The sequence below is a fragment of the Euwallacea fornicatus genome, chromosome 13, assembly GCF_040115645.1.
Source record: "Euwallacea fornicatus isolate EFF26 chromosome 13, ASM4011564v1, whole genome shotgun sequence".
In the NCBI taxonomy this organism is placed as follows: Eukaryota; Metazoa; Arthropoda; class Insecta; order Coleoptera; family Curculionidae; genus Euwallacea; species Euwallacea fornicatus.
The window spans coordinates 981,109-1,008,359 of record NC_089553.1 but is presented as its reverse complement, the minus strand read 5'-3'; the positions used below and the strand labels follow the sequence as shown (position 1 = coordinate 1,008,359).

Below are 27,251 nucleotides of genomic sequence, written 5' to 3'. Positions count from 1 at the left end.
CAATGCAAGCCTGCAGGGTCTGGATTGGGGATTTGATCTTTGCGTTTCGATATATCGAATCTGCGAAGGAGTTTTCCGTGTAGTGACAGTGTACCCAGAACCACTTAATAGAAAAAATCATGTGGCTAAACGTTGCTAATGGTATGAGAGGCCATAAAAACCCAAAAAATTGGATCTTCAAGCTAATGACGTTTGTTTTTGTTGTAAAATTTAGTATTTTGTTTATTAATTTTCTGTTATCTTAAAAGGAAACAAATAAAATGGTAATTATTCACATTAAGATAAGAATAAATTATCGGACAAACCAACGTTCCATAGTTTCACGGTAAAGTTTATAGCAGCAGACATTAATATTATTCAGGTAATTATTATAAGTAACTGTGACCATTGGACTGCAAATAACTTTAAATGCAATCAGATCCCTAAGTTTGCTATGCTGGACTACTTAGAATGGCACCGGCAAATTTCGATTAAATCACTATAAGGCATGAAACTGCAATATGAAATGATACATGACTTCAAATGTCTACAAAAAGATCAACTTAAATATGTAAACACATCTTTATAAAAGCATTATACCCTAAATGACCATTGCATAATAATCGTGAAATTCTGCCAATAATTACAGTGTTCCATCACAAGCTGCTTTAAACACTTAACATTTCAACCAACAAACCTCCAAACAGTTCCCAAATGAGTGGTAACAACCAATCAAATGCACCATTCCAACGAAGCCAATCTGCTGATTTTGCAATTCAACAACCAAGACACGGACTTTTAATGGCACATTCCAGTGGCACCTTACCTACAATCTCTTCACCTACTAACTTTCAACGCAGAACTTTTGAGGGTGCTAGAAACTTGCGAGATAGGTATCTCAACAAATCAGTTTTCACCCAGTAAACACTGAAAATGGGGTTTTAAGTTTCAACAGTACAATGCGCCAAATTGAACCTTTGGTTGAGACTGCACGGAATGTTAGACAAAATGTGTTTACATTGTCAGAATTGCTGTCTCATTCATCTGCTACAGAAGGAAGTAATGTTAATGTTTCAGTGAATGGGCATGAAAATAATCCTCCGCCTGTGTCATTGAACTACGTATCTATCAATCTGGAAGGTAACTTAGGGTTTATTAATAAAAGTCATGTGTGCATATTGTGAAGCTTAGGAGCCTCCACCAATGAGTCACCAAGCCAAAATGACATAATTTCCAATAATAGCCCACAAGAACATGTTCAAATCCGAGGGGAAGATATTGAAGTAGGAGAAAATGCAGCTGATAGAGCAAATGTCAATCCCTTAGAAACGCAACAGGCCTTACAAGTAATTATTCTCCAATTTTAAATATGGTATTTTTAATAAATTACTTTGTCTCAAGGTAATACTCAAATATGTACCATTCTTGCTTATTCTGCTTGCCAAAGCAGTGTATGATTTCCATGAAGGAATATTCATCCTGGTAATCTTATTCGCAACATTTTCACATGCCAATACGACAGTCAAACATGAAGCACTCAAAAGGGCCAGAAGAAGCAAATTCATTCTAGCCTTAGAATTATTTTATATTGTGGTATGTATATTGGCAATTCATCTCTTGTTTGAAGACGATTTGCACAACTTTAACGTGGTTTTGAATCTAGTGTTGATACGGTCGTTTACGCATCCTTTGACTGTTTTAAATCTCTTGTGGATTGTAACCATTACTGGTAAGTTTTAGTAAAGGGATACTGAAGAAATAATTGAAAATTGTTATTGATTACAGATTTTACTTTGAAGTTGATAACTGTTATGATTAAGATTGGAATGACTATGTTACCAGGCAAGATTATTGACTTCAAAAAAAGGGTAATTTCCAGGACCGAAACATATATACATCCTTGCTAATGACTTGTATTTAGGGCAAAATTTATTTGTTTATTGAAGCATTGTCGCAGTTGTATCGAAGCATAGCGACAATTCAGCCTTGGTTATACTATTTGTTAGAGTCCTATCAGGGACCAGAGAAAATCGTGGCCGTATTTTTATCAGCCTTTTACATGATATCAAAAGGGTCAGATTTGATGTATAAAGTCCGGCTTCTCAAGACTGCCTGCTTCAAATTACTGCAAACCGTGGTAAGAATTATTTATGTATAATTGGAGTTTTCAGGTTATTAAAGTTTTTTTCAGTCGCTCGGCACGTCCCCAAGCAAAGAACAAATCCAAACCGCCGGCGATCATTGCCCTATTTGCCACGACAATTACGACACACCGGTGTTGCTACAATGTCGCCATATCTTCTGCGAAAGTTGCGTTTCCACGTGGTTTGATAGAGAGCAAACTTGTCCTTTGTGCAGGGCGAAAATTGTTGATGATCCGTCTTGGCGGGACGGATCAACGTCATATTTTATTCAGTTGTTTTAATAAAGTTATAAAAAACATAAAATAGTGAATATTCGGTTGTTGATAATGTTATTTACTAGTAACCTTGTAAAAAAGTTTAATTGAAGTTGGACCCTGTGTTTTTTTTTGTGTGGTGGGGCTGCTGATGACATTTTTTTTTTACTTCCAGAGGAATTTGTTATCATTCCATAGTTGACTTATGATGGCAATTTTTTAATTTTTTTATTAGTAAATATAGAGCCCAAGGAAATGTATTAAAAACAATATTTCAAACCAAAAAATCGGAAAATATACATTCATTTACTCTTAGCAGCAACACCACTGGGACAAGGGTAATAGAAAAAACAAGTCTGGTTTTTATTTTCTATATTGTTTGTTGGGGGACGCTCAGTGTAAATATTAAATATAGCACTATACAGGGTGCTACAAATTTGTGAGAATGTTTTATGGTTTGTTTAAACCATAAGAGATACAGAATCGATTAACCGAAAGCTAGTTCGATTTTCGCAGATATCTCTCAAACTATTCAAAATTTTTGCTACCTTAAAGCGGATTCGAAAACAGCATTAAACTAATCGGACTTGCCTCTATTTAACCGATCCTGTACATCTTTGATACTTAAGATCATATCCATATATTCCCTCAAATCTCTAGCGTGCTATATGTATATATCAGGGGTATATAACTGTATAATTTTGATATGTATGTTATAGGATCCACATCTATATAAAAACAAAACAAATTGGATAAAAATTGTTTTATTTTCCTCTTTCATACGTCCTCGAATCAGTTATAAAATCATTTTTAATTATTATAGGGACACACATTCCTTAATCTACAAGTATACACATCACAGATAACAGACCGTTATTAATTCCCTTAAAAAATCAATCACGAATGCTTTAAAACGAGCATCAGCAACAGCTTTACTTCTCAATTTCACTAACTTCATTAATGGCCTCACTACTCTCTTCGTTTTTAATTGAGTCTTTTACAGTCCGCTCACTACCTGATTTGCTTGTCAAACTGTTTATACTGTAACTGCTGGAGGATAGCTCATAGTCGATAATTTTCACAGATTTCAAAATAGGCGTCGCCCTGTCCTCCATTGTAGGCATTATTTCCTTAGATGAGTATTTGAATTTGTTCGCTTCATTCTCCTGTGGAAAGGACATAAGTTTTTTTGATGCAATTGATATGTAACTTACATTGTAGAGGGGGCAACAGTGGCTGAATTTACACATGTCCCCTTGACAGGCCATAAGACACTCGTCCCTAGGGGTTGTTGACGACACAAGGCTTTCTAGACTTGACGTAGATTGGAAGAATTCTGGCTGGATGGTCACTTGGGTAACTCCGTTTTCAATGAAGAACTCCTTTATGTCTTTCATCACTGTATGGTACACCTAACGATCGGTTGTTGCAATATTTAAAATGTAGCTGGAAAATCTTACCTGGGGATTTTCGAAAATTAAATGAACAGTAGAGATTACTTTCGAAGCAGTCATTTGCCAAATGTGGAAATCATGCACGTTTTTGATATCTGGAAAATGCTTCATTAACTCGCCTCTCATTGAGTCTATATTGATCGTGTCCGGGATGGTCTGCAGCAGTATCAGGCAACTTTCCTTGACTATTTTTTTCATTATTTTACACCCATAATTGAACTACTAATACTTACTGTACGGATAGCTCAGGACCATGATAGTCGTCGAAGACACCAGAGCGACAACCGGGTCCACATACTTGGCCATTTGTGGGTCAATGAAAATCACCGTAAGTGAGCAAATGATCACCAAGACGCACCCCACAACATCCCTCGTCATTTCCCACAAGCCTTGTCGCTTTTTCGTGGCATTGTGGAGCTGCTTGGTGTTGCCATTAACGACCACCTTATTGAGCACCACGTCCCCGCTCTCAGTTACATACAGAAAACTGCCTTGATGGAAGGTGAACCCACCGATAAGGAGGTAGCAGAGTCCGTGTAAAAGCAGACCCGCACTCCCTGGATCAAGGCCGATGTTATAAACCAGAGCAAATGGGAGAAATTCTCGGTTGTAAACTTACCAATGCATAAAACAGAGATTGGCTGATGCATAGCGTCTTGATGGCCGATATGGACCAGGGTTTGTAAGGCTTCCACATACACGGAGAAACTAAATGAGGCCAGAAAAACGCAGCACATGAGCATGGTAATTACGTCTATCCTCGCCCAACCGAAGGTGTTCTTCAACTTAGTTTCTTGTTTGCTTTTTGTCAGCGAGACCTTTTTGCCTTTCTGATCTTGGCACTCGGTTTGTAAAGTAATTTCTTCTATCTTCTGCGACTCTGATTTGTCACTGTCTGAGTGAGTCTTGTTGTTATCTGGGTTTTCATACTGTAAAAATTATTATCAAATCCTAATTACACCACAAGCACTTTTTAAATTCAGGTATTAGGAAATAAGGTGAATATTCAATAGGATATATCTGTAATATCAGAAACGCATATATTCTTTGTCAATATTCCGTACATGTGGTTCATTAAAATAAGTTAATGTCTACGTGTTATCCATATTAAAGAAACCTTACTGAATGGCTTAAAGTCACTTTTTTTCGACATTTATATGGGTCATGATGACTAGAAATGCGGTGACAAAAATGTCCTAAAAAGGACAATTTATTGCATTGAAAATGGAAGTGGAACTAATCTAATTAATGTTTGAAACAAAAAGGTCATAAGATGGAATTTCACCGTTTAGTTGTAAGTTGTGCCTAATTCGAATCGACCCAAAAACCTACTTTTTGAGGGAGAAATTTCGATTTTCGAGTTACAGAACCATAATTGTATAACAGCATGTATGATATGCATACATTATTGCGCATAATTATGGGTTATTTCATAGGAAGCACTTTATGGTTTTCTTGATAAATATACTGATTATTTAACTTTCACGAGGAAAATTTTATAGAATGAAATTTTGATGATTGAAAGAGGCAGAAAATATCAAAACTGCCTTTGCCCCATATAGCCCTCAAGATTCGGGCACCCTAAATGGAGTTCCTGTTGTTGGGCGAGTCAAACGACTCTATTGGGACCTAATTCCTTTGCTTCATTAGAAAAATATAAACGAACGAAGAATGTACATATTACATTCAGGCACGTATGAAAAATCTCATGGTCAGCACGTGTTCAGTTGCCTTCAAGGCATTGTCTGCACTCGCGGTCTTCAGCAACACCCATTTGTTGGTGATGTCGCTGACTGTGATTGCGGTCTGTCACATTTAAGGAAGAACCCAAAACGGTGTGAGTTCAAGAAGGAACCTACTCTGTTCCGTTATGTATGCCTGTAGCTTGCCATATATGATGGGCAAGTGTCTAATTGTGCAGAAATGTTCGCTCAATCATCAATCTCGGTGACAGGATCGCCACATTTTTGAAGATCTACACGATCGATTCAGATCTCTAGGACATTGTTCAAGAGCCCCGTTTCTTTAGAAATTTTTGCTGTATAGTTGTTTCTTTTTAGGTATCGATCAATCATTCTCTTTTCGAGTTTTCAGTAAAAAACTTGTGGAATTCATTGTATAGTTTAAAGAATTTTTAGTAAATTTAGTCAGATGGAGCTATTTTCGAGATATACCGTATTTTTACTGCCTGTCAGTGTAGGTATCTCAATACGCAACAAGGTCTGAAGATCTTTACAAGGCAAAGTTAAATATTTTACATCTATATTGCATTAAAGCCTTGCGAGCCACAAAGAACCAGTTTGTAGTTATCTTGGGCGGCATGAAAAACCAACGGATTTTCTTCCGATGTCTCTGCAATGTGGCGTTCCACCACGGAGATGATTCCCATAGGGCAGTTGGCTTCCTTCTACAGCTTCTTTGATTAAGGCTGACGACTGTTTTACTGGTTTGCTGCACTTTAAATGTCATGCATGCTTGGGGGCCTCTCAATAAAACCCACGAGATATCCGCATCGTTCCTTTTTGAAGAGTTGGCATCAAAAGCCCAATTTGTGGCCATTGAGTGCTTTACGAAAAACTCGTATTTCATGCCTCTGTTGCATGAAATATGATGGTTGTTTGACATCGAGAGCTGGTTGAACATCATCCATGTATTTACTCGACAAGGTGGCCGTATATAGGCGTACCGCCTTAAGCAGGTGAGTAGAACAAGCGGATGATTATGTCTTACACGTGCAATCCTGTCCGTATCTAATTGTTATTACCTCGCCTGTGTAGCGAAATAAGCGTAAAAAGGCATCAATACTATTAGTGATGATGCGTGTGGATGGGTTCGCTTCGGATGGGAATAAAGGTTCTATACCTTCGAAAACAAAAATTTTAATGATTTTTGACTCTTGACAAAATGGTGAATAAATTCCTCGCATAAAATTTTAAGATTAAATATCGCTCCTACACTTCTAACATGTAGTTATCATAAACTTAAAGTTGTTCCTCTTTTTAGCATGCATAAACATTGTGGGAACCTCTAAGTTAAAATATTTTGGTGCTTATTGGCAGTCGAGGATATGAGACAGGTTACGTGTAGAATAACAATAATTTCGACTGGTAATGAAACTTTAATATTCCAATCAATGCCTGCAATTAAACCGCTAATAAGGCCTCTAACAGGCGTCCTTACCTTGATGGTGATAATACAGCCGGTTAACGCCAGTATGTTGCATAGCATGTGGTAAGAGTCCATCAGTAGTGTCAACGCATGCGTGAGGTGACTGACAATGAGTTCAACAATGAAGAATAACACTGTCAATGTCAGTACCGCGTACAGTTGTACTGGTTGGAATTTGCGGACGAAGTCTTTGACGGGCATCTTTTAGCGTCTGTGAAACATATTAATATAAACGATCGGTCTGAAAATACGCACACGTTTTTGAAAAAATTTTCAGTGTTGGCAAACAAATCTATTTTGAATTGGTAGATAAGACCTGTGGAATGCGCGTTTCTGGATACTGCAGTGGTCTCATCACCGAGATTTATGCTCGTATTATTTTTGATCACACCGACGACCTCGAGTAGGCGAAAATGCGTAAACGAGAATAAAATCTAATACTCCTATTTAAAAATCATCAAAAGTTCTTATCGGTTACCTTCTAGAGCGATTAATATTGAATCTTGTTATCTCAGTAATATTCCCCTAATAAAACAAAGTTATTTTTGTTGAGTACTTCGAGGTTTTATTTTGAATTGTTTCGATAAATATGCAGAGACGTAAATTATCAGGCAGCAACTACTCAAGCACTAATTGTGCCACCACACCAGCCGCTAACATACATGTGTTATCTCAGTGAAAGCCATAGTGATAATGACGAAGTTTGTATAGAGAATTGTTAAGCATCTATATATACATATATCTATATGTTCAGGGTGTCCCAGAAATACTGGAACAAATTGATATGCTATTAACCTGCACTTATGGAATAATGCTATTAACCTGAACGTATCTTATATAAAACTTGTTTCTTTCAATCTACAGGATGTTAAAGCGAAACATTTTTTTGTAACTTATCGATAAATCTTACATGTTGCCAGTTTTTGAGATTAAATTTTGCACAAAGAGATTTTTGAGTACAACAAATTTATCTAAAATGTCTATATTTAACTAACGTATAGGTGTCGCCACCTGCGTTATTATGTATTTTGAAAAAAATCTTAAGAAAACCTTGTAGTTTAATTTTTTGTATAAATTTGGAAAGACCAGCCCCTTTTACTAAAAAAGGTATATTTAAGAAAAGTGCGTATCTCTAACTATTCTGGCGATATTTGCAAGTACTCTTTTCCGCGCATAAGCCATGAGTGCGCTAACAGCAACTTGTTAAAGCGGCGCCGTTCTTAAAATGCTATTGAAAAAATGCATTTTTTTGATATGTGAAATAATCGTCACAGAAGTGTTATTTGTGAATATATTTTGTTATTTTTTTATTATTTTTTTTATTTAATTCATGAAAATGAATGGAAATTTACCTAATTTAACTTCAAAACTTAAATAACAAAAATAGTAATACAATCAAACTAAAGTAAGTTTTCAAAATGTTGGCCACCCACATCTAAACATTTTGTGAGTAAAAAAGTGTTAAGTCAAAATTTTGCTTCACCCTTAAAAGAGTTCCTTTTTTATTTCTAATCTTGTTTATTCCTTCCTGAATGTTATTTCACAGATCTTCTCTTTTGTTAGGTATATTTTTGTTTGTTCAAGATTTTCAGATATTCCCAAAAAAAAAGAAGGGGAGTAGATTCAAGTGAAGGCTTTGCGCTGGCCGTGCATGTTCACTATCGCGACCAATCCATCTGTAGGGAAAATGTAATTTAAATGTGTAATTTAAAATATCTCGAAACCCGTTAGAGATACGCAGTTTTCTTAAGTACACTTTTTCTCGGAGAAAGGGCCTAGTCTTCAAATGTATACAAAAAATTAGGCTACGACGTTAACTTAAAAAGTTATGTTAGTTTTTCCAAATACGTTTACGACATAAGTGGCGGCACTAATATGTTAGTTAAAAATAAGCATTATAGATAAATTGGTTGTACTCAAAAACTTCTACAAAATTTCATCTCCAAACCTTGCATAATGTAAGAATTATTGAAAAGTTACAAGAAATTGTTTTTGTTTTCACACTCTATAAATAGAAAAGGAACAAGTTTTATATAAGATATGTTCGACTTAATAGCATTATTTTTCAACGCTGTTTCATCCCATACCAATTTATATAAATATTTCTGGGACACCCTGTATACATTATCTTGCGAGTTAATGCGCCAAGATAATAAGGTCTTGTTAACTCAGAAAATTACTAGAAGATAACACAGCACAGCCAGATTGTAAAACCTTTCTTTTCGGTTTTATTTCTCGTGCTTGGGGACATTACAGGGGATTCAAATCCACGTGTTTGCGCAAAATGTGTGGTTTCTACAAGGGGATTTCGAAAATCTCAAGGAGGTTTTTAATGAAAAAAACTCATCACTGGGGGATAATTATATGTGTCTAATCAGTGATGCCATTACTCACTCATCAACATCATTTCTAGGGTCAAAAGACGGTTCTGATCCAAAACATTAACAGGAATTATAGTCCGAGACCTTAGTAGAGAATGAGTTATTCTCAGTTAGCTTTAATTACTACTACTAGTAGTGTCCACTCAGTGCCGGCCTTATAGAGGGCGAAGTTGGGGGACGGCCTAGTACGGCAGTCCTGGAAGGGCGGCGGGTTTTGCTGATCGAAAGTTTTTCTTTCGGGTATGAAACGTTGATTAAAAGTTTTGCCCAGAGTGTCCGACTTGCTCAAGTCGACCCTGTGTGCAATGCCACCTCGACTTGTGCTTGAGACGTTAATCCCAAACAAAGTAAAAAAAACAAACATTGAATAATATATCTGAAATATACAGGGTCTCTCAGTAACTTTGTTACAAGTCGATATTTTCATTATGGTTTGATGAAGCGCATTATGTGGTGAGACTTTACCGTTTTTACTACTTCCAGTTATACCGTAAGTTAACATCACCTTCGTTTTTTTAAATGGAACACACTGTATCTTTTTGGATTTTTGAATTCCACACATTAAAGTGATTAAATAATTATTAGGGCTCCCTATTCCTAGACCTTGCGTTTAAATGCCATATGCAATTTTTGGTTTCGTAGAGCTTAGAAGCACGCCTGTAATTTCGTTTACCTTCTTTTTTGTACATTTTATTATAACATAATTTCTGTAAAATGTGAAAATGTAATGAATGAATGAAATGAAATTTTTATAACCATTCTTAAATAAAATTTGATAAAACTTTAATAACGTAAAGCAAATAAACACAAATTTTCAGAGAAAAAAACACATTTCCGAGTGTTTCGCACCATATCAGAGATATCGTCTTGTATACAGTTATTGACAGATCCTGTATATAAGGCGTAACATATCATCATGACAATATTTCAGTGGGTGATAGTACTCTATAAAAAATTTAAAATATGCTAATAAGCTCATGGGCAATAACGCACTATCTTAAATATAAATGGTGGTAAATTTTTCTATTTTTTTCATATTTTGCGTTTTTCGACGCATGCTAATGAGTTAAATTTTTTTAATTTCATGCATTGGTTTTTTTTAGATCTTCAATAACAAAAAGTCAAAATTGTTACTGGCCATGTATAGGGTGTTATGTTTTTTCGGGTCATATACTATTTTGTACTTTGTACTTTTTTTCGGAGCACCCTCTATGAATTTTGACATACAATTTAAATTCCTTCTTCAATTCTATGGCTTTTTGGTCTCTTACAGTATTTTCGTACCTGTCACCGTTTTCGGAAAATTTGAAAAAATATACAGGGTGTCTCAAAAGGGTAATGGGATAAACAGCAATGGCAAATTCTTGCCATCAAAATATTAAGATTCGGCGCAATTGCATTCCGAAAATCAATATTAATGAAGATACAGAGTGTTAAAGTTTGAATTTTATTTTTGATTTCATTTTATACCTTTACAATGTTTCGACTGATGGTACTGAAATTTGGTGTACGGGGATTTTCGGGCGTGACAAACAAGCTAGCACTGTCGGTTTTATTGTAGCTAATAGGGGGCGTCGCTTGAAACCGTCTTGATTAGTTAAAAAGGTCCCAATTGTTTTTGTACGCAGCATCAGTAGCCCTGATAATAAAAAAAATAATTTAGTTTAATATTTTAGATAAAAAATGGTATACCTGTTAGAAGTCTCAAAACTTTATCGTTTTCACAAAAAATATTTATATAATGTTCGAGAATAATACGTAAAACACAGAAAAACGTCAATTTCAATCAATAAAAAAAAAGTTGATACCGACTTTGACAAGTGACTACTCTGTCAGTGACAAATCGGAATTTAATTTAAAAATGGCCCCCATGTAAGTAACAAAAGCCTACTTACTTCGTTTGACTTCGCCAGCTCTCGGCTCTATTCGAGAATACATGCACGCGAACATTCATGAAACATCAAACTAGCAAATATCTCGAAAACGGTCAAGTTTTGAGGCTGCTAACAGGTGTACATTTTTTTTAAAATCTAGAATGTTAACCAGAGTAATAGTTTAATAATGAAATTACTGGTGCTGCGTAGAGAAAAATTAAAATCCCTTTAACTAGCCGAGGTTTCAAAGGGCAGCCCCTAGTAGCTACAATAAAACTAACCGCACTAGATTGTTTGAAACGTCGGAAATTTCTCGTACACCAAACTTCAGTGCCACTAATTAAAAGACTATGAAGGTATGGAATAAAATCTAAAGTAAAGTTTTAACTTTGACACCCGTTATCTTCACTAATCTTAACTTTAGGAATACGACAATTGCGTTGGACCTCAAGATTTTGATGGCAAGGATCTGCCGTTGTTCTTTGCCCCATTTTGGGTCACCCTGTATGTAGTCAAAGCTCTCAGAGTTGCTTACTGAACTCAATGTTTCTGTTCGTCTTTCCATGGTGACTTCGTTTTTTTTTAAATATACGTTGCCACAAAACATTTTCAGTATCCCATGGAAATAGGGTGATTGATTTTCCTACCGAACCGCTACTTTGGCGCAAGGAAAACCTTCAGAAGCTTCTTTCAGGCTGATGGTATACCCCCCTCCCCCCTCCTTCCTCTTTCTTCGCCCATCTATCAAAACCGTTTATATAATGGCAAGCACCATAATCAAATTGCCTTTTTTTATTGAGTTCTAGAAGCATAAAAATGTTTGTCAAGCACCAAGCATCAATCACCATGTTAATCGAGCTAAATCGACAAATTGGCGTTGGTTATATACTTATCAAGCGATTGTTACCGCGAAAGGAAATTGACCGGAAATTTTCATTAAAGTAATGGACGTCTTCATTATACACTTATCTATTGATGTCTAAACCTAATTGCTAATTATCTCACATGCTCATAAAATGTTTTGATAAACTTACCTGGCTTTTACGTGAACCAACAACGGTATGATGGTTCGTATTTCTCTTGCTGATGATTTGATGATTCCGAAATCGGTCCCTATTATTCCGCTTGTTTATTGAAAGATAAAGGAAATGTTTAACTGAGTAGTGCAGTGTGGAAAAGAGATGTTGTGATTGTGAGCATAGCTAATGTCAATGGAACGGGCGTTTGTTTTCAGCTTATATGGAGGATCAGCGTTTTCTCAGATTTTCAATTGGGCCTAATTGGTAGCAACTAAGAGTAAATAACGAAAAATCTTTTATATAACACCCGTGAAACGTTTGAAGCTAATTGTCGCTTTTAGGTGGTTTTAAGTAGGTCACTGCAAGTAATTCAAATTCGACACGTCTTTCACGGTAGTATCTCAGAAAAGTTCTTTTGCAACCCAAAAACTGCTCATATAAATACGCGATTTGATGTTTTATTAATTTCCCTGGCGTCTTGGCGGATTTGCATATAATGCAAATCCACCTAATTTTAATTTTCTCAAGATCGAGAAACTCGTATATGTAATACTTCCTCAATCCCAAAATAAGGTATACGTTTCTGCAAGAATCGAAAATTATTTACGTTGCTCAAGAAGAGACAATTTTGATTATTTATTTTTCGTCTACAAACCAAATTATACAGGGTTATTTACGCTCTATGGCACGGAATGTTGTGGCCAAAATACGACATTTTCAAAAAGTTTTGCTCCTGAGTTATACGGAGGTCTATTATGGTTATTTTTTAAAAATGATTTTCATATTATACAAGGTGTCCCAAAATCCCTTAAATTGTTGAAGTTACGTTTTTTTTATGGAATCCTCTGTATATTTTTGTATTTTCGGATTCTTCGATAAAAATATGTGTGTTTTAATAAGGTTTAGAATATTTAAAATTTAATATTTTTTAAATCGTTTGAATTTCATCAAAATTTAACCTTATTTTCATGTTTTAAATTCTTATCAAATATTTAAGTTATGCAGGTATAATTTATAGTGAAGTGTACCAATAGATCATCTTGTGCGAGGATGAATCAATAAGAATCGAAATTTCTCTCGTGGGGCTAGTAGAGCAACGGGACGGAGCTGCTGTACCTCGAGGCAACAAATAGTGACATTACAAGACCACGGTCGCTCTGCTTAGATCCTGAAGGCCGCGTTTTCGGTCGGCGTCACCATGAGTGAGCACGAGGTACACCCTCAGGTTGCGCAACGCATTGTTATAGTTTCTTATAGGTGAAGAAGTGAATCCAACGGAAATCCTTCAAAGACTTAAAGTACAGTTCGGAAGAGATCTGTGTAAAGAAAACCCAAGTGTACAAATTGCATAAGGAGTTTCTGGAAGGACGAGTCACAGTTGAGAACGAGTCGCACGTTCCCCGCCCTCGAACCTTTGTATTTTTTTAAATTTCATTGGATATTTGCAAATTGACTTACTCCATGAACGTCGCACAGTTAACGCAACCTACTACTGGCTGAGACTGAACTTGCTCATCACCAGAAAAGAGGAAAATTTTCGATCAGAAACGCGGTTTGCGTTCACGAAAATATTCATCCTCCCACAACCAACCTGACTAGGTAAAAGTTCAAAAAAATTCACTGGTACACATTGGAACACCCTCCCTATAGTTCAGACTTATCCGCATGTGATTATGACATATTTGGCTCATTGAAAGAGACACAGAGGAAAAAAATTGGACAACGATACAGCTGTTGCGAGCTTCGTGCGCAATTGATTGCAAACACGTCTCGCTTCTTTTTACGATAACGGCATTAAGAAGCTTCCAATACGATGGGAAAGATCTATTCTTATATCAGGAGTTTATTTAGAAAAATAAAAGTACCGTTCACTTTTGGATCCAGTTTCAATACACTAAAAAAAAACTATTCCGGTTCGTATTTGATACACCCTCCTATACCAGGTCTCTAAGTATGAAGCCGGAATTTGCCAATAGAGGGGCTTAGCTGTCAATGGGGTTACCGTAAAACCCCTTCATTGGCGCCACTTCCACAACAGGAACTCGCAGATCAATTAAATGCAACACGTGAGACTGTCTCCATACGTTTGAAAATCATGGGAAAGGTTCAAAAAATGGGAAAATAGATTTCACATGAACTGAATAAAAGACAGTAGGAAAACCGTAAAACCACTTGTAAAAAACTGCTCACCAGGTATAAAAGAAAGACATTTCTCTATCGAATTGTGTCCAGTGATGAAAAGTAGATATATTTGAAGAACCCTAAGCGTAAAAAATCATACGTAACTCTAGGTGAACCAGTGACATCGACTGCAAGCCCAAATCGCTATGAACGGAAGACAATGTTCTATGTTTGGAGGGTCAGAAGGGTGTGATGATGTGTGATATGAGTTGCTAAAATCTGGCGAAGCCGCTAATATTGAACGCTACTGACAACAAATCATCAATTTGATTCTAATTTTGCATGAAAAACGGTCAGAACATCAAAAAAGGCAGTACAAAGTGATTTCGCTTCATGGCAAAATCCCATCGTATACTGCAAAATAGACCAAGAAAACAATTGAAGCGTTAGTTGGGAAATTCTTTCGCGTAACGGCTTACTCTCCAGATTTGGCTCCGTCCGATTTTTACTTATTTGCGTCTATGGAACATGCACTTGCTGAACGGCGTTTCATTTCTTACGAAAATGTACAAAAATATCTCAATGATTATTTGCCTCAAAACACCAACAATTTTTAATTTTGTTTGATGTGGCATCCACAAATTGTCAAACAGGTGGAAAAAATTTATAGCTACCGATGGGGAATATTTCGAACAAAATATTTTTTTTATCATTTTCATGTAATAAACGAATGTTTTCTGAATAAAAATTCCGGTTTCATATTTACATACCTGGTATCACAATCACAATAAACTTCCTATCTTGTAAAGGACAGCGAAACGCTAAAACTAATCAAATAAGAATTTTACGTAGCTATATATGGATTAATAAAAATATAATTCCATAGTTTTCTTAAAACGTAACAAGAAATAGGATTTTTACTTACCTATTGAACAGTATTAGGGTGTTTATAGCTAAGTTTTTGCGTTTTTAAAGAATACGCTAAATAATTGTTCTTTGCGTCAATTTGATGTTTTTTAATAAAAAGCTGTAAATCACATATCAACTATAACATAAAACAAAAACAAAATATTTATAACGGATATACGAAATATCGACCGTCTTTGTCCAAACATTTATAAATTCTTTTTCTGAAACCACTGCTAACTCTGGACAACGTTTACGGGGGGACAATTTCCAGCACGTCTCTTAAGCGTATTTTCATGTCGTGTGGGGTTGTCGGAGGCGGATTGTAGATAATTACTTTTATCTATCTCCGCATAAAGAAATCTAGCGGACTTAAGTCCGGGGACCTTGGAGGCCAATTTTGAAATCAATTTCTACCAATTCACTTACTTTGAAAGGTGGTATTTAAAGTTTGCCGAATCTAGCATATTAAATGAATTATTTGACTTTTTTAAATACCATATGCAACGAAATACATTAGAACTTTTGATTAAAAAATACTAAAATGACGGAAAAAAACATTAGTTAGCGTGTTCAGTAAAAACGCAAAAATTTAGCTATGAACTCTCTAATATCATTCGATAAGTAAATAAAATTAAATTTCGTAGCATATAAAAAATATATAATATTGCATTTAAATTAATTAAGTTATAACAATTTAAAGTTATTATTATATGAGTTATATTGTTTGAACACCTCAATGATTTAATCATGATTACGATGCAAAATATCTAAACTGTGCTTATATAAATTAAATCCTTCTTAAATAAGTAAAGGATGAAAATCACGTTAAATGTTGATGAAACTCAAATTATTTAAAAACCCTTAAGTTTTAGATATTTTAAAACTTTTTAAAACGGACACTTATTTAAATCCAAAAATGCAATAATGTATAGGGGGTTTCATAAAAAACATAACTTTAGTACTTTTAGGGGTTTTAGAATACTTTGTGTACTAGGAAAATCATGTTAAAAAATAATCATAATAGATCTCCATACAGCCCAAAATGAAAAACTTTTTTAAACCCTCGTATTTTGGCCACAATATTTCGCGCCGTATAGCGTGAATAACCCTTTGTATAGAAAAACAAAAGATAAACAACTCTTATAGGTTTTGATATTTTTAATGGCAGATCAGAACATGTCAAAAATTAATTTAATTTTGAATGTATCCGCCGATAATACACGAGCTGATTTTTTACTCTTTGAAATTAAGTTGTTGCTCACAAGCAATAACAAATCAAAAAATTTGACTAAAAATGAAAAAAATGGTGTTTTATAAAATTTGCTAGAATATGAAGTCGAGGCGAATAAATTTCAATAAATAAAATTGCGAAAAAAATTGATCTTACGCGTTTATCCACCTAAAAAATATGACAAGAAGCAATATTTTGAGGGTAAAATTTTTGCAAACGTTTGATCACATAAAAAGAATTTGTGGTCAAAAATGCAGGAATGCCTCGGATAACGTGAAAAAAATCAACACCCTGTCTTTGAATCAGTGGGGCACTTTTTTTAGCTTGGCTGAGAGATTAACTTTATTCTAAAGATTTAAAGAGTGTAAAGATTTTAAACGTATATCATCGACTTTTGAACCTTTTGTGATTGTTCAAAATAAATTAGAAAAAATAAACTAAAATATATTTTCCTAACTTTACAAGGTTGTACGGAGCAAATTATGATAACTGAAAGTGGAAACAATTAGTCAATTTCTCATATGAACAATACCAAACTTGGCTATGAAGGCATGCTTCATGTAGCGTTACATTTTACTGATAAAGCTTTGGCAAATGTCCCAAATGTTTTCAGTAATGTTATTAATGATATTAATTTGATTAATAAGGAAAACTCTTTCAATTTTTTCATAATTGTTTCAAAACTCTAATTAAACTTATCTATGGAGACTTTTGTATATCTTATATATCGAGACAAACTTGAATCGAAAATGTATCTCTTACTTGAACCGGAAGGAGTAATGACCATGCTCACATATCTACCCAATATATTTCAAAACGGTTTAGGTATAAGAAAGTCTTGCCTTAAAAAGTTGGCTTCGGACGAGGCGCCACAACCAATTATCGTAGCTCTTATGGCACATGTATCCCTGCAAATGTAAGCAAAACAACCAAATAACTGAAGGCGACTTTGAGGAGGGGCAAAAAAGTGCAAGTTTTGCTCCCTGGAAGTCAATGATCTCAGAAAGATTCTTAAGTGGGCCATTGCCCACTGATTTGCCATTCCAAACCACAGCGTGGGTTAGGCTGGGATTAGTCTAGTTCACATATTTCAGTTTAGTTTTATTTCAAACTCATTTTTTTTCTGCTTTCGCGGAAATAAGGATTAAAGCGTTATCAAATTTTGAATACCTGTCGTTAGGTGTTAATTAACAAAGAGATAATTATTAAGACTCATCGCGAAATCAGATCGTGAATTATCGCTGCAAGGGTAATAAATTTTATAAAAGGGAAAGTAATTGGGCAATTAATGCGATAATGTGTAAAGATTGACATTACATCGCTAATATGATATCTGGATGAAGTGCATTGTTGCCTAGTGACTGACGATAATTTTTGTAGTGAAAATGTGATAATAATTGCCCTGTGTGTAAATGGAATAAATGAAACAAGGACAGAGATTTTAATTGAGATTCGTCTATGTATAGAGAAAAGTTTAGAAATTTTTAAAAAGATGTAAAAGTTATATAAATGAAGTGAAATTAACTTTTACGTCACATTAAAAGTTACTTGTGCCGATAGTATTTTTTCGATCATGATAAACCATTCACTTTCGATATCCAGGAATTTAAGATTCATGCAAAAAGTTCAGTCATTATCTTTTAGTGACGAAAGAGACAAAACTACTTACCAAACACACAAACTTTTTAATAATAAATAGCTATTGGTCCCTTTGAGTTCTCCTTCGAAGCCATCATCATGGTTTTTTTGAACGAGACCTCGTCAAAGTCATGCTGTTTTTCAAATTTTAAAGCGCACCATTCATAAAATTACGTCGAGCACATGCCATGCGAAGCGCAGCAGCTCAGACAAACGCACCTCTCACTTTACAACAACATTTATCACTAAATTGTTTATAAACGTGGCTCCCGAGGTTTTATCGTCGTCCACTTCTTAATTCGAACCAAGTTTGGACGGAGTCTACCTTTTTTCTGGTGGCACTTTGGTGTCAGGGGCGTAAACAATAATATGCATATTAAGAGGATTTTGTCCTTGTGAAGAAAGTTAAAGATTATACTGTAGTTTTGCGCCAGATTCATATAAATAGAGTCGATTATTTTTAACACACAAAGTCCTATATTTTGTATACTTCCCTGTTTCATAGATTCGTTTTGTCAGAGTTTATTCCTGTTGTTGTTCTATATTTAGCACATTTGCGAAACACGGTATTTAATTGTTATGGAAAAATTTCAAATTCATAACATATTTAACTTGTCCAATAAAGCGTTAATTATAGTTAAAAACTGTATTCACCATTTGGTCAAGACAAATTTGAATTGTTCGCACTTACCTTTAATTTTAATTTGCCAACTTTTAGTAATTAATTACGTTTTTTTCCAATTTATTTCTCGAGTATGAAAGCAGGTATCATAAGGTAGTAGGTTAGTAGTAGGTTTTTTGCCACCTTACGAAGGTTTTCAATTAAGTGCATTCATGCTATGAAAATTGTGAAATATTTGGATATAATTTTTTTAGAAGTCTTCGAACATTGTTTCCATGGAAATCTTGACGACAGATTGCTGCACAGATGAGACAGCTGAATTCATTCGGAATCGTGGACGTGTCGCTTTAGTTTGTCATTATTGATTTTTTTTTTATATTTCATTTAAACTACTTTATACATCTTTTTCTTTTATAATTAATATTATATTATATAAACTTAAACCTAAATAAGCATCCCCCGTATAAGGTATTACTAGTTCTGTGCGACAAGTTAAAGGAATAGCGAGATAAGCGTGGCTAAATGTAACACGGTTGCTCATGAATGAGACAAAAAATAATCGATTGTCCGAAATGTTACATATAGTGATTACAAGGGACGTAGCCAAACTTTAAAATTTCAATACGTTCTATTGACGAAACTTGAGTTTTTTTCAATTGAATGAGTATTTAAAGTCTATGGCATTTCCTGTCATCCTGTTTTAGCACAATTTGAGAGATCAGTCTGATGCTACAATTTGCATATTAGGTAACTATTGCGATGTATTGTCTTAAGAGAGGAAATTATTGAAGCGGAAACGTTGGTACTCAGACGTTGAAAAAAAGATGTTTAAGGCATCATCATTTAGTAACCGCAAATCGTCTTTGAGAAAGGTTTTTGTTATACGATGTCCGGTTTTTGGGAACTTAAGAATTTTTTTCCCTCGTTCTGTCGACAAGAGATTTAACGAATTAGAAATTATTGTGTTTTCGAAGTCTGAAGAAATAAAATTCTAAATAGCCATCAAGAATGTTGAATAGATAAAATAATAAACAATTACAAATAGATTGTATTATTGTATATTATTTTTTATCTACAAACGTATCTAAGTTGATTAAGCGATATCGATAAATCAACCATTTGTGTGATGCAAAATAGAAATGTGCCGCGAAACTATTTTGTCCGCCCTTTTTAATCAATTAGCCACCAATCCATGGCGGCGAAACCGGAAGAAGCGATATAATCATTACATCTTATATGCTCATTCTTTATTGACCTCAATTTCAAAAAATTAAGATAAAATTTTATAAAGAATTGATCCCATTTTGTCATTTTGCAAGTGGTCAATATTAAATTTATAAATAAACTGGTGTTGGTTGGGAAATCGGTTTTATTGAAAACGATTTTCTAAGTTTAAAAAACAAAATTACAAGTCATGCTAAACAAACACCACAATAAGTTTTCACCCAAAAAACGAAAAATTTTGTCAAATGAAACAAATGCTCCATTTCCATTCCTTTATTTATTCTTCATAAATACACAATTTCCCCCTTTAGCTTACTCTCGTTGAATTGCTCCCATCCTGTTAGGATCCTGGCTCGGATAATGCACAGGTGCTTTCGGAGGTGGCACACTAACGTCTCCAACACCAGGAGGCGCGGTTGATGTTGTTGCAGTGTTAGTTCCAGTATTGTTAACTACTGGTGGAGCAAATGGGGGCAACTGAGGAGGGCCATGATTGAAGAAAAATGGCTGCAATGGTGGTGTACCAAACAGCGGCGGCACCATAAGCGAAGGAGGCGGCGGCATGCTCGGTAAGGGAATGTGTCCAGGTTCCAAATTGAAAAAATTGTTACTGAGTTCAGGTAGTGCCCCTGGGAGGCCTGGAACTGCTGGGTATATCTCTTCTGCTTGTTGATGTGCTGGCCCTGTACGTCCTTGAGAGCGTCCCCATTTAATCGTGATTCTACGGCCCCCCAAAATGAGCTTATTGAATGTTTTTTCTGCTGCTGTTTCTGCTGCTGCTCGAGTTGTATATTGGACAAATGCACACTGTTGCTTTGGGACCAAGCTGATAGAGCGAATTTCTCCATATTGATAGAAATGATCTCTATAATGTTTTCAGAAAAATAAATACAAATTTTTTAGCAAAAAAAATTCTTCACCTTAGGTCACCCTCAGTTAGAGTCCCTAAATTTCCCAAATATAAGGTAGTTATGGTTTTGTCATCTGGAGGCTCTAAAGTGGGCATGGCAGCAGCTCTTTTTAGTAGTTTATCAGCTACAGGGTCATTAACTCCATAATAACGATCTTTAATGTTTTGATCTGCCAAAGGATCTTCTGGATCTGTCGGTTTCTCATGCCGATAAGGGCACTCCTCACCTGCAACCAAACAAATTAATCACATATTTCTATCACTGTCTAGATATTAAGAAACCTCACCTCTTCTACACTCTCCTTTCACCCAAAAGGAGCAAACATGAGGCCGATTTCTTTTATAGTAAGGAGCAGTCCTGGCTAGTCTTACCAACAAATCATTGGGTTCTCCAAGCTTTGCATTTAAACTGCCAGCATCTGCTTTATCAAGCTAAAAGCAACAACCCACTTACAAAAACAGAAATGCTAATTTTTAAATTATTTACTTCTTTCTCCATGTTCTGAATGTAATATTCTTTATTAACGTCACTCTTAGGTAAGCTGTCTTTAAGTTTCAAAGCAGCATCCCTCACTTGTATTGGCAGCCCATATTCCAAATCCAAAAGACATGTCTGACAAACGTTTTTTAGTTTACTGCAAGTTTGGCATACTTCAGTTTTCTTAAAACGCATATGAGCTCCTGGACACCATCTAAACACTGTGAAAGGTCTAGAGCAGATTTTGCACTCTTTGCCAAATCGTTCTTTTGTCATTCTTATGTATGGGTTGTCTCCCAGACAGGTCTGGCATAGTATTGGGAAATCCTAATAAAGGCGTTACAAGGATGTTACTAATGGTGGTATTGAAGTACTTACAGCATCTTCCCAGTTTTGCCTGTTGTAAGTGTTGGTGGTTTTGGACGTAGCCATTGTCTGCGCCTCAGATCTGGAAATCAAACTAAATACGACTTGTCTTTATAGTGTTTCTGTTGGTTTAGGGATTTGTATTCAAGCAAGTATTTGCATAAACAATAAAATAATGTTAAAATAATAAAAAATACCATTAACAACTCCATGCACTACTGGATTGTAGGGTAATTGGATTTACCAACTGGAAACTGTCCTAAATTCTTCAAAAATCAAAAAATCACAATTAAAAAAAAGAAAACAAGAAACCACACTCATCTATTAGCATTTGACATTGACGCTGACGTCTTGGCGTTTGTTAAATTAGGTAAAGAACGTGAAATTGAAATTGGCAACAGTGCAGTGGTGGTGCTAGTAGTGTGATTATCTCAATTTCATTTATTTCCAATTCTTCTACTTCTTTTAATTATATATATAATGGACTTATTGCAGTTTGTTATTTGAAGTTTTAATTCTTTTTTTTTTCGAACACATAGCAAATATGTAGAAGATAAATCTTAAATTAATATTTCATTAGATTTCGCAGTGGGAAAACTTGAAAAAAGTTAATTTAAATCTAAAATTTTTTTGACTATTATTGTTTAACAAATTAAGTTAATAAACCATTTTATCGATTTTTGTGAGGAAACAATCTAGAGAATAAAATTTATGAGTCTTTAACAATTAGTAGAATAAGTGGCTTGGAATACAGCTTCGGCTGAAGTTCGATTATTCACGACTTTAGGGATGGGCTGGCAACAGTGTCGATACCATCGCAGCGCTAATAATTATAAATTCTATGTCTCGCAGCATATTTCGTTGATTTGTATTGGCGGCGGGTTAAATCTAATGCAATCCTTCTGGCACTTGCATAACTCCTATGCTCCGATTTGAACTATATAGTAATAAGTATTAGCACAGATACAAACATTCGCTGTAGGGCTATAGACCGAATTGAGGAGACACAAATCGCACCATGAATGACTTTGAAGCAGAACCTGAAGAGAACGAAGAAACAACCACAATCAATTTCAAACCATCATTTGTACTGATAGCCATTGATACACATCCATGCATGTTCAAAGTTAGCATAGACTCTGAGGGAAATGATACACATCCATTCAAGGAGGCTATAATGGCCTGTTATGAGATAGCAGACTCCTTAATATTTGCCACAAGTCGAAGCAACTACAATCAATTTGGAATTCTTTTTGGTAAATGTGAAATCGTTGATACTCTGTATATTGGACCTATACTTCATTTCCTTAACAGTTAATGAAGATCAGAAAGCCAATTTAATAGAAGTGGAAGACAACATGCTTGAATCCATTAAAAAGCTAAAAGAAGTATCAAATAAGTCACTCAATGAACTGCGTGTTGCATATGAGCGAACTGTAGATGTTGATTTGGCAGCATTTTTCCTACTCTGCCGCAAAAAATTTAAAGGAATAAAAGCAGCTTACTACAAAAGAACACTAATAATAATCACCAATGATGATAATCCACTGAAGGGTGATAGTCAAAAGAAATTTGCAGCCCTCAATGAGGCAAAAACTTTTGAGCCTTGTGACATAACCCTGGAACTAATTTCCATGACCTCTAATTTTGATTACAAAATATTTTACAATGAGTTGTTTCACTTGTATTCTAAACCCCCAACATCTGAGGCAATTTGTAAAGATAAAGAAGGTCTAGTGGATAAGTTGTCAAACTTGCTTATCTACCGATACACTAAAATACGATACAAATTGTTTCCTTTTAAAAATGATTATGATAGGTTTCTTAAAGTCATGAAAGTAAACTTTATTCGAGAAGCCAAATTGTACAATACCAGCAAAGCCACCAGGGATGGTAGAATAGTAATAAAAGCTAAACAAGATCCAGGTGCAAGAAGCCAAGAACAGAAATACAAACTATTCACCAGTACCCTAGGATGTATAGAGTTTGATTTACAAGATAAGTATGATATTTACAGCAAGTTGCCATTGGGAATCCATTTGCAATACATATCAGATAGGCAGACCAATATTGGAGTAGTTATTGATCAAGTCAGTCTGATAGTTTTGGATCCGAAAGAGGAACTTCAGGACTATTTTGAACAGTTTTGGCAGTATTGTGTTGAAAATAATAAGGTAAGAGGTCAAAGGAAATTCCATTATGTATGAAATCTTGTAATTCTATATAAATAATGCACTGTTGTTTACAAATAACCGTCCTCTGCTTCATTATGAGAATCTTCACGATAAAAACTTAGCCCTAGTTTTAAGTTTTGCAGCGAGAATAGCTTCGCTTTTTGTGTGGGCTTTCGATGGTTTCCTATGCACAAAATTTGGAATTTTTAATTTTCTCGTAAGGTTATTTTTAAAGCATCCAGAGCATTTCTGGACATTTTGAAAGATAACATTTATAGAAATATTCAGCATGCTTAAAATAGCAGTTGCTCCTATTTTTGTGTCGTCGTCTATATACTAGACAATAAATATATCTAGTTGAGTAATGATGATCCAGTAGTTTCAATATAGTGTAGTTCAGAATCTTAATGTCTTTACGAGAAACCTTTCGTACCTATATGCACCCATTGTGAAAATCGGTCGAGTAATAAGGTATCAATAAAGCTAATTCTTTTTTCTTTCAGGTATTAATTTGCATTAAGAAATATCGCCATCCGTTTGAAATTAGATACGTCGAGCTAATCCCAAAATACGCAAACGAGCAAAAATTGTTTGTGATTAAAGATATTCCTTTTTGTGAGGAATACTTATTGCCAAAATGCCTAAACGACACGAAACCCCTTGCATTCACCGCAAGTAAAGAGCAAAAAATTGTCGTAAATAGTTTGATACAGGAACTTAAGTGGAAGTACGACCCAAAAATGTTCAACAACATGAGCTATTCCAAGAAAAAGGCGTATGTTAAGTCGAAACTTTTGGATTTGCCGGAAGAGGATGTGGAAGACCCTACAAGCAATATAACAGAAATGAACGAAGTGATTGAAAGTATTGCTACTAGAATTGAAGAATTGTTTGGATTCACTGCTATTCCGAGAGGTGAGAAACGAAAGGCCGGCGGAGGTGCTGCTTCTAAGCGAGGAAAAAAATAGAAATAACACCCTAATAGATATTCAGTATTAGAGTTAAACCTGTTTTTGAATTCAGTTTTAGGATAGTTAATGTTTTTTATTATACATGTTTTTGTTAGTTTAACCAGAAAAACGTAATCTTGTTAATTAAATGTTTCATATTCCTTATTTTTTCTATTAGCATTTAATTTTTGCAGTAATTTTATTTCATTAAATGAAATATTCCAAACAATAAAAACACAAAACTCATTTTATTTATTACAAAATCAACCATAATGCCTCAAAACTAAATAAATAAAAATTAGTTAAATACTAACTTCTACAAATAACATGACTCTCCAAATAGGAAAACACTTCTTTCTTTAGCGGTACATCCTTTAGATACACTTCAAAACTTTTACACACATTGAAAAGACTCCTTTTAACAGCTGCAGTTACAGCTCCTTTCATTTTGCAATTGAAATTGTCATACCCCACCATTTTTCTTGTCAAAGCTGGAACCTTATTCAACTTATCCAGACCCTGCTTCAAGCTCACCAAACTAGTAATTATTGCCGGAAGATCTTTTTGCACCGCCCCAAACTTATCTTCTTCTAAGGATGCAGTGACAAGTTCTGCAATCCCTTGTGAGGTCCATATGATCAAATTTCCATTAGCTAGGCATTTACGGATATTAGCTTGTGGCAATTCCCCAAACATAAAGTTTATGCCAGTTACTACTTTAATAACATTCCATGTGGCAGTAATACGAGAACACACATTCAAAAGTATCCTGTTAGGAAATGAAAATTCTGCGACAGGACTTTTGGACACATCCACATCATAACTATAATTGTCATGATCAATTAGAGCCATATTTCTCAGGTTTCTAAATCGATCAGGTCTTTGAATAAAAGGAGCTTGAATCACCTGAGGTTTCACCTGCTTTTCTGGAAAGTCAATGGTCTTGTTCAACAGTTGGGTGTATTCACTAAACAGTCTTAAAATATTCTCCACCAGTAAATTCCAATTGTGAGGGTGCCCTCCTGGTACAGATATTGAGAATAACGTTTGACGCCTTGTTTGAGACCACTGTGCTAACAAGTGGAGATCTAGGCAGGCCAAATTCTGAACTATTGGCCAATCATAATTAGTTATACTTTCCTGGAGAGTCAGACTGTTAGAGGGGTGTTTCACTAGGGGGAATTGCACTGGCTCTGTTAGAAACAAGTTAAAGTAGAATCTCATTAGACTCATGTTAGTGTAATAGAGTGTTCCAAAGAACCACAAGTGAAAATAAATAAAAATGTTGGACTGCACTTCATAATCAATAAGTCCAAATATGCTTTTAAAGGTTGTTTTTAAGGTAAATCCATAAAAGTAATAAAAACATATAAACATAATGCAGGGCCAAAAAGACTGGGTGACAGATTCTTTGATAAGGGGTAACAGCTGGCTTTTTAACTGCAAGAATTTTCTTTGATGTATCACTGGAAAAGCTAAATTTTTCTCAGCCATACAAATCTTCACAAAATAATACAATCCTATCCATAAGCCACTTAATATAAGGAAAAAACTTCCCTCATTTAGGCAGTAAACTTGTCCCATACAGAGTTCTGTCAAATTTTCATAAGGGCTTCTGGATATGGACAAATACAACCAAATTAACATAGCCCCTACACCAACGTGAAGAAATAGTAACACAAGATTATGGACTGAAAATGCAGCAAGAAACTTCTGGAATCTTGTTGAACTGTAGGATGATTTCATTTTATAGTCTTTAGCACACGTTATGCTTTGAGCGAATATTATAGTAATAAACGGTATAATGAAGACCCGAGTGTTGGCTGAAGTCATAGTTTGTAATGTTGCTATAAGCCATTCCATGGGATGTAAAAGACTGATATTGGCAAAAAACACATACAATTGTAAGATGATAAACTGCGACAATACACTTGAAATAACCGCATAAGACAACTTCTGAAGGAGCAAGTCTTTATATGTAACAGTCTGTGGAGCACTTGCTAGGTTAGGATTCATTTTCATTATGTTCCTCCCGGGAATATGGTCAAACTTTTACGAACAATGTTTCATTGGTTTGAAGCACTAGCTCTATTTTGCAAAAGTAAATTTTAAGTTTATTATAAAAATCTTTTAACTTTTGAGAAATTTCCGTTACGATGTGAACTTTTCGAAAATATTTCTTGTTTTTATTCATATGACATTGACGTTAAATATTAAAGTTTAAAATTCTGTATGTTAAAAAAATAATACAGCAACATCGCAGATAGTGTACAATATATATTAAAAAAGAAGTTTCAAACCTTTTATTTGTTGGATGATGTCTAGGGATGTTAATAAGTAAACAAATTATATTAA

At 34.9% G+C, this 27,251-nt stretch overlaps 6 protein-coding genes and 1 long non-coding RNA gene across 17 annotated transcripts; 3 read left to right on the top strand and 4 right to left on the bottom strand.

Moving 5' to 3' along the window:
- Window positions 1-159: 159 nt before the first annotated feature.
- Window positions 160-2,495, top strand: LOC136342866 (E3 ubiquitin-protein ligase RNFT2-like). Of its 4 annotated transcripts, XM_066289110.1 has the most exons (9): window positions 170-361; window positions 419-550; window positions 629-872; window positions 926-1,119; window positions 1,171-1,325; window positions 1,381-1,708; window positions 1,765-1,847; window positions 1,901-2,116; window positions 2,171-2,495. In XM_066289110.1, exons 3-9 carry the CDS (start codon window positions 694-696, stop codon window positions 2,402-2,404), a joined length of 1,389 nt encoding a protein of 462 aa, XP_066145207.1. In that variant the 5' UTR covers window positions 170-361; window positions 419-550; window positions 629-693; the 3' UTR covers window positions 2,405-2,495. The 4 variants fall into 4 exon arrangements, with proteins under 4 accessions (XP_066145208.1, XP_066145210.1, XP_066145207.1 ...); XM_066289111.1 differs by lacking the exon at window positions 419-550 and having other exon boundaries at window positions 160-263; XM_066289113.1 differs by lacking the exon at window positions 419-550 and having other exon boundaries at window positions 169-361; window positions 687-872.
- A 630-nt stretch (window positions 2,496-3,125) lies between these two features.
- ZnT77C (Zinc transporter 77C) lies at window positions 3,126-18,543 on the bottom strand. 7 transcript variants are annotated; one of them, XM_066289101.1, is made up of 9 exons: window positions 18,204-18,543; window positions 17,377-17,442; window positions 12,289-12,544; window positions 7,012-7,210; window positions 4,451-4,760; window positions 4,065-4,388; window positions 3,838-4,016; window positions 3,592-3,789; window positions 3,126-3,543 (listed from the first exon to the last, which is right to left on the bottom strand). In XM_066289101.1, the coding sequence occupies exons 4-9, from the start codon at window positions 7,198-7,200 to the stop codon at window positions 3,310-3,312; spliced, it is 1,434 nt and encodes a 477-aa protein (XP_066145198.1). In that variant the 5' UTR covers window positions 7,201-7,210; window positions 12,289-12,544; window positions 17,377-17,442; window positions 18,204-18,543; the 3' UTR covers window positions 3,126-3,309. The 7 variants fall into 7 exon arrangements, with proteins under 7 accessions (XP_066145198.1, XP_066145202.1, XP_066145203.1 ...); XM_066289105.1 differs by having other exon boundaries at window positions 12,289-12,367; XM_066289106.1 differs by lacking the exon at window positions 12,289-12,544.
- Window positions 4,812-7,004, bottom strand: LOC136342873 (uncharacterized). The gene is made up of 2 exons (XM_066289127.1): window positions 5,516-7,004; window positions 4,812-4,851 (listed from the first exon to the last, which is right to left on the bottom strand). Exon 1 carries the CDS (start codon window positions 6,475-6,477, stop codon window positions 6,064-6,066), a length of 414 nt encoding a protein of 137 aa, XP_066145224.1. The 5' UTR covers window positions 6,478-7,004; the 3' UTR covers window positions 4,812-4,851; window positions 5,516-6,063.
- On the top strand, window positions 17,449-19,840 carry LOC136342877 (uncharacterized). The gene is made up of 2 exons (XR_010732704.1): window positions 17,449-17,988; window positions 19,049-19,840. It is a non-coding gene; the product is annotated as an uncharacterized lncRNA (long non-coding RNA).
- A 436-nt stretch (window positions 19,841-20,276) lies between these two features.
- LOC136342869 (pre-mRNA-splicing factor RBM22) lies at window positions 20,277-22,102 on the bottom strand. Of its 2 annotated transcripts, none has more exons than XM_066289118.1 (6): window positions 21,970-22,102; window positions 21,785-21,866; window positions 21,416-21,733; window positions 21,216-21,360; window positions 20,939-21,155; window positions 20,277-20,883 (listed from the first exon to the last, which is right to left on the bottom strand). In XM_066289118.1, the coding sequence occupies exons 2-6, from the start codon at window positions 21,836-21,838 to the stop codon at window positions 20,331-20,333; spliced, it is 1,287 nt and encodes a 428-aa protein (XP_066145215.1). In that variant the 5' UTR covers window positions 21,839-21,866; window positions 21,970-22,102; the 3' UTR covers window positions 20,277-20,330. The 2 variants fall into 2 exon arrangements, with proteins under 2 accessions (XP_066145215.1, XP_066145216.1); XM_066289119.1 differs by having other exon boundaries at window positions 21,785-21,854.
- Window positions 22,103-22,571: 469 nt separating this feature from the next.
- On the top strand, window positions 22,572-25,138 carry Irbp (Inverted repeat-binding protein). Its single transcript, XM_066289099.1, has 3 exons — window positions 22,572-23,028; window positions 23,087-23,946; window positions 24,450-25,138. Exons 1-3 carry the CDS (start codon window positions 22,791-22,793, stop codon window positions 24,912-24,914), a joined length of 1,563 nt encoding a protein of 520 aa, XP_066145196.1. The 5' UTR covers window positions 22,572-22,790; the 3' UTR covers window positions 24,915-25,138.
- LOC136342861 (nucleoporin Ndc1-like) lies at window positions 25,128-27,079 on the bottom strand. Its single transcript, XM_066289098.1, has one exon. It carries the CDS (start codon window positions 26,916-26,918, stop codon window positions 25,206-25,208), a length of 1,713 nt encoding a protein of 570 aa, XP_066145195.1. The 5' UTR covers window positions 26,919-27,079; the 3' UTR covers window positions 25,128-25,205.
- Window positions 27,080-27,251: the final 172 nt, after the last annotated feature.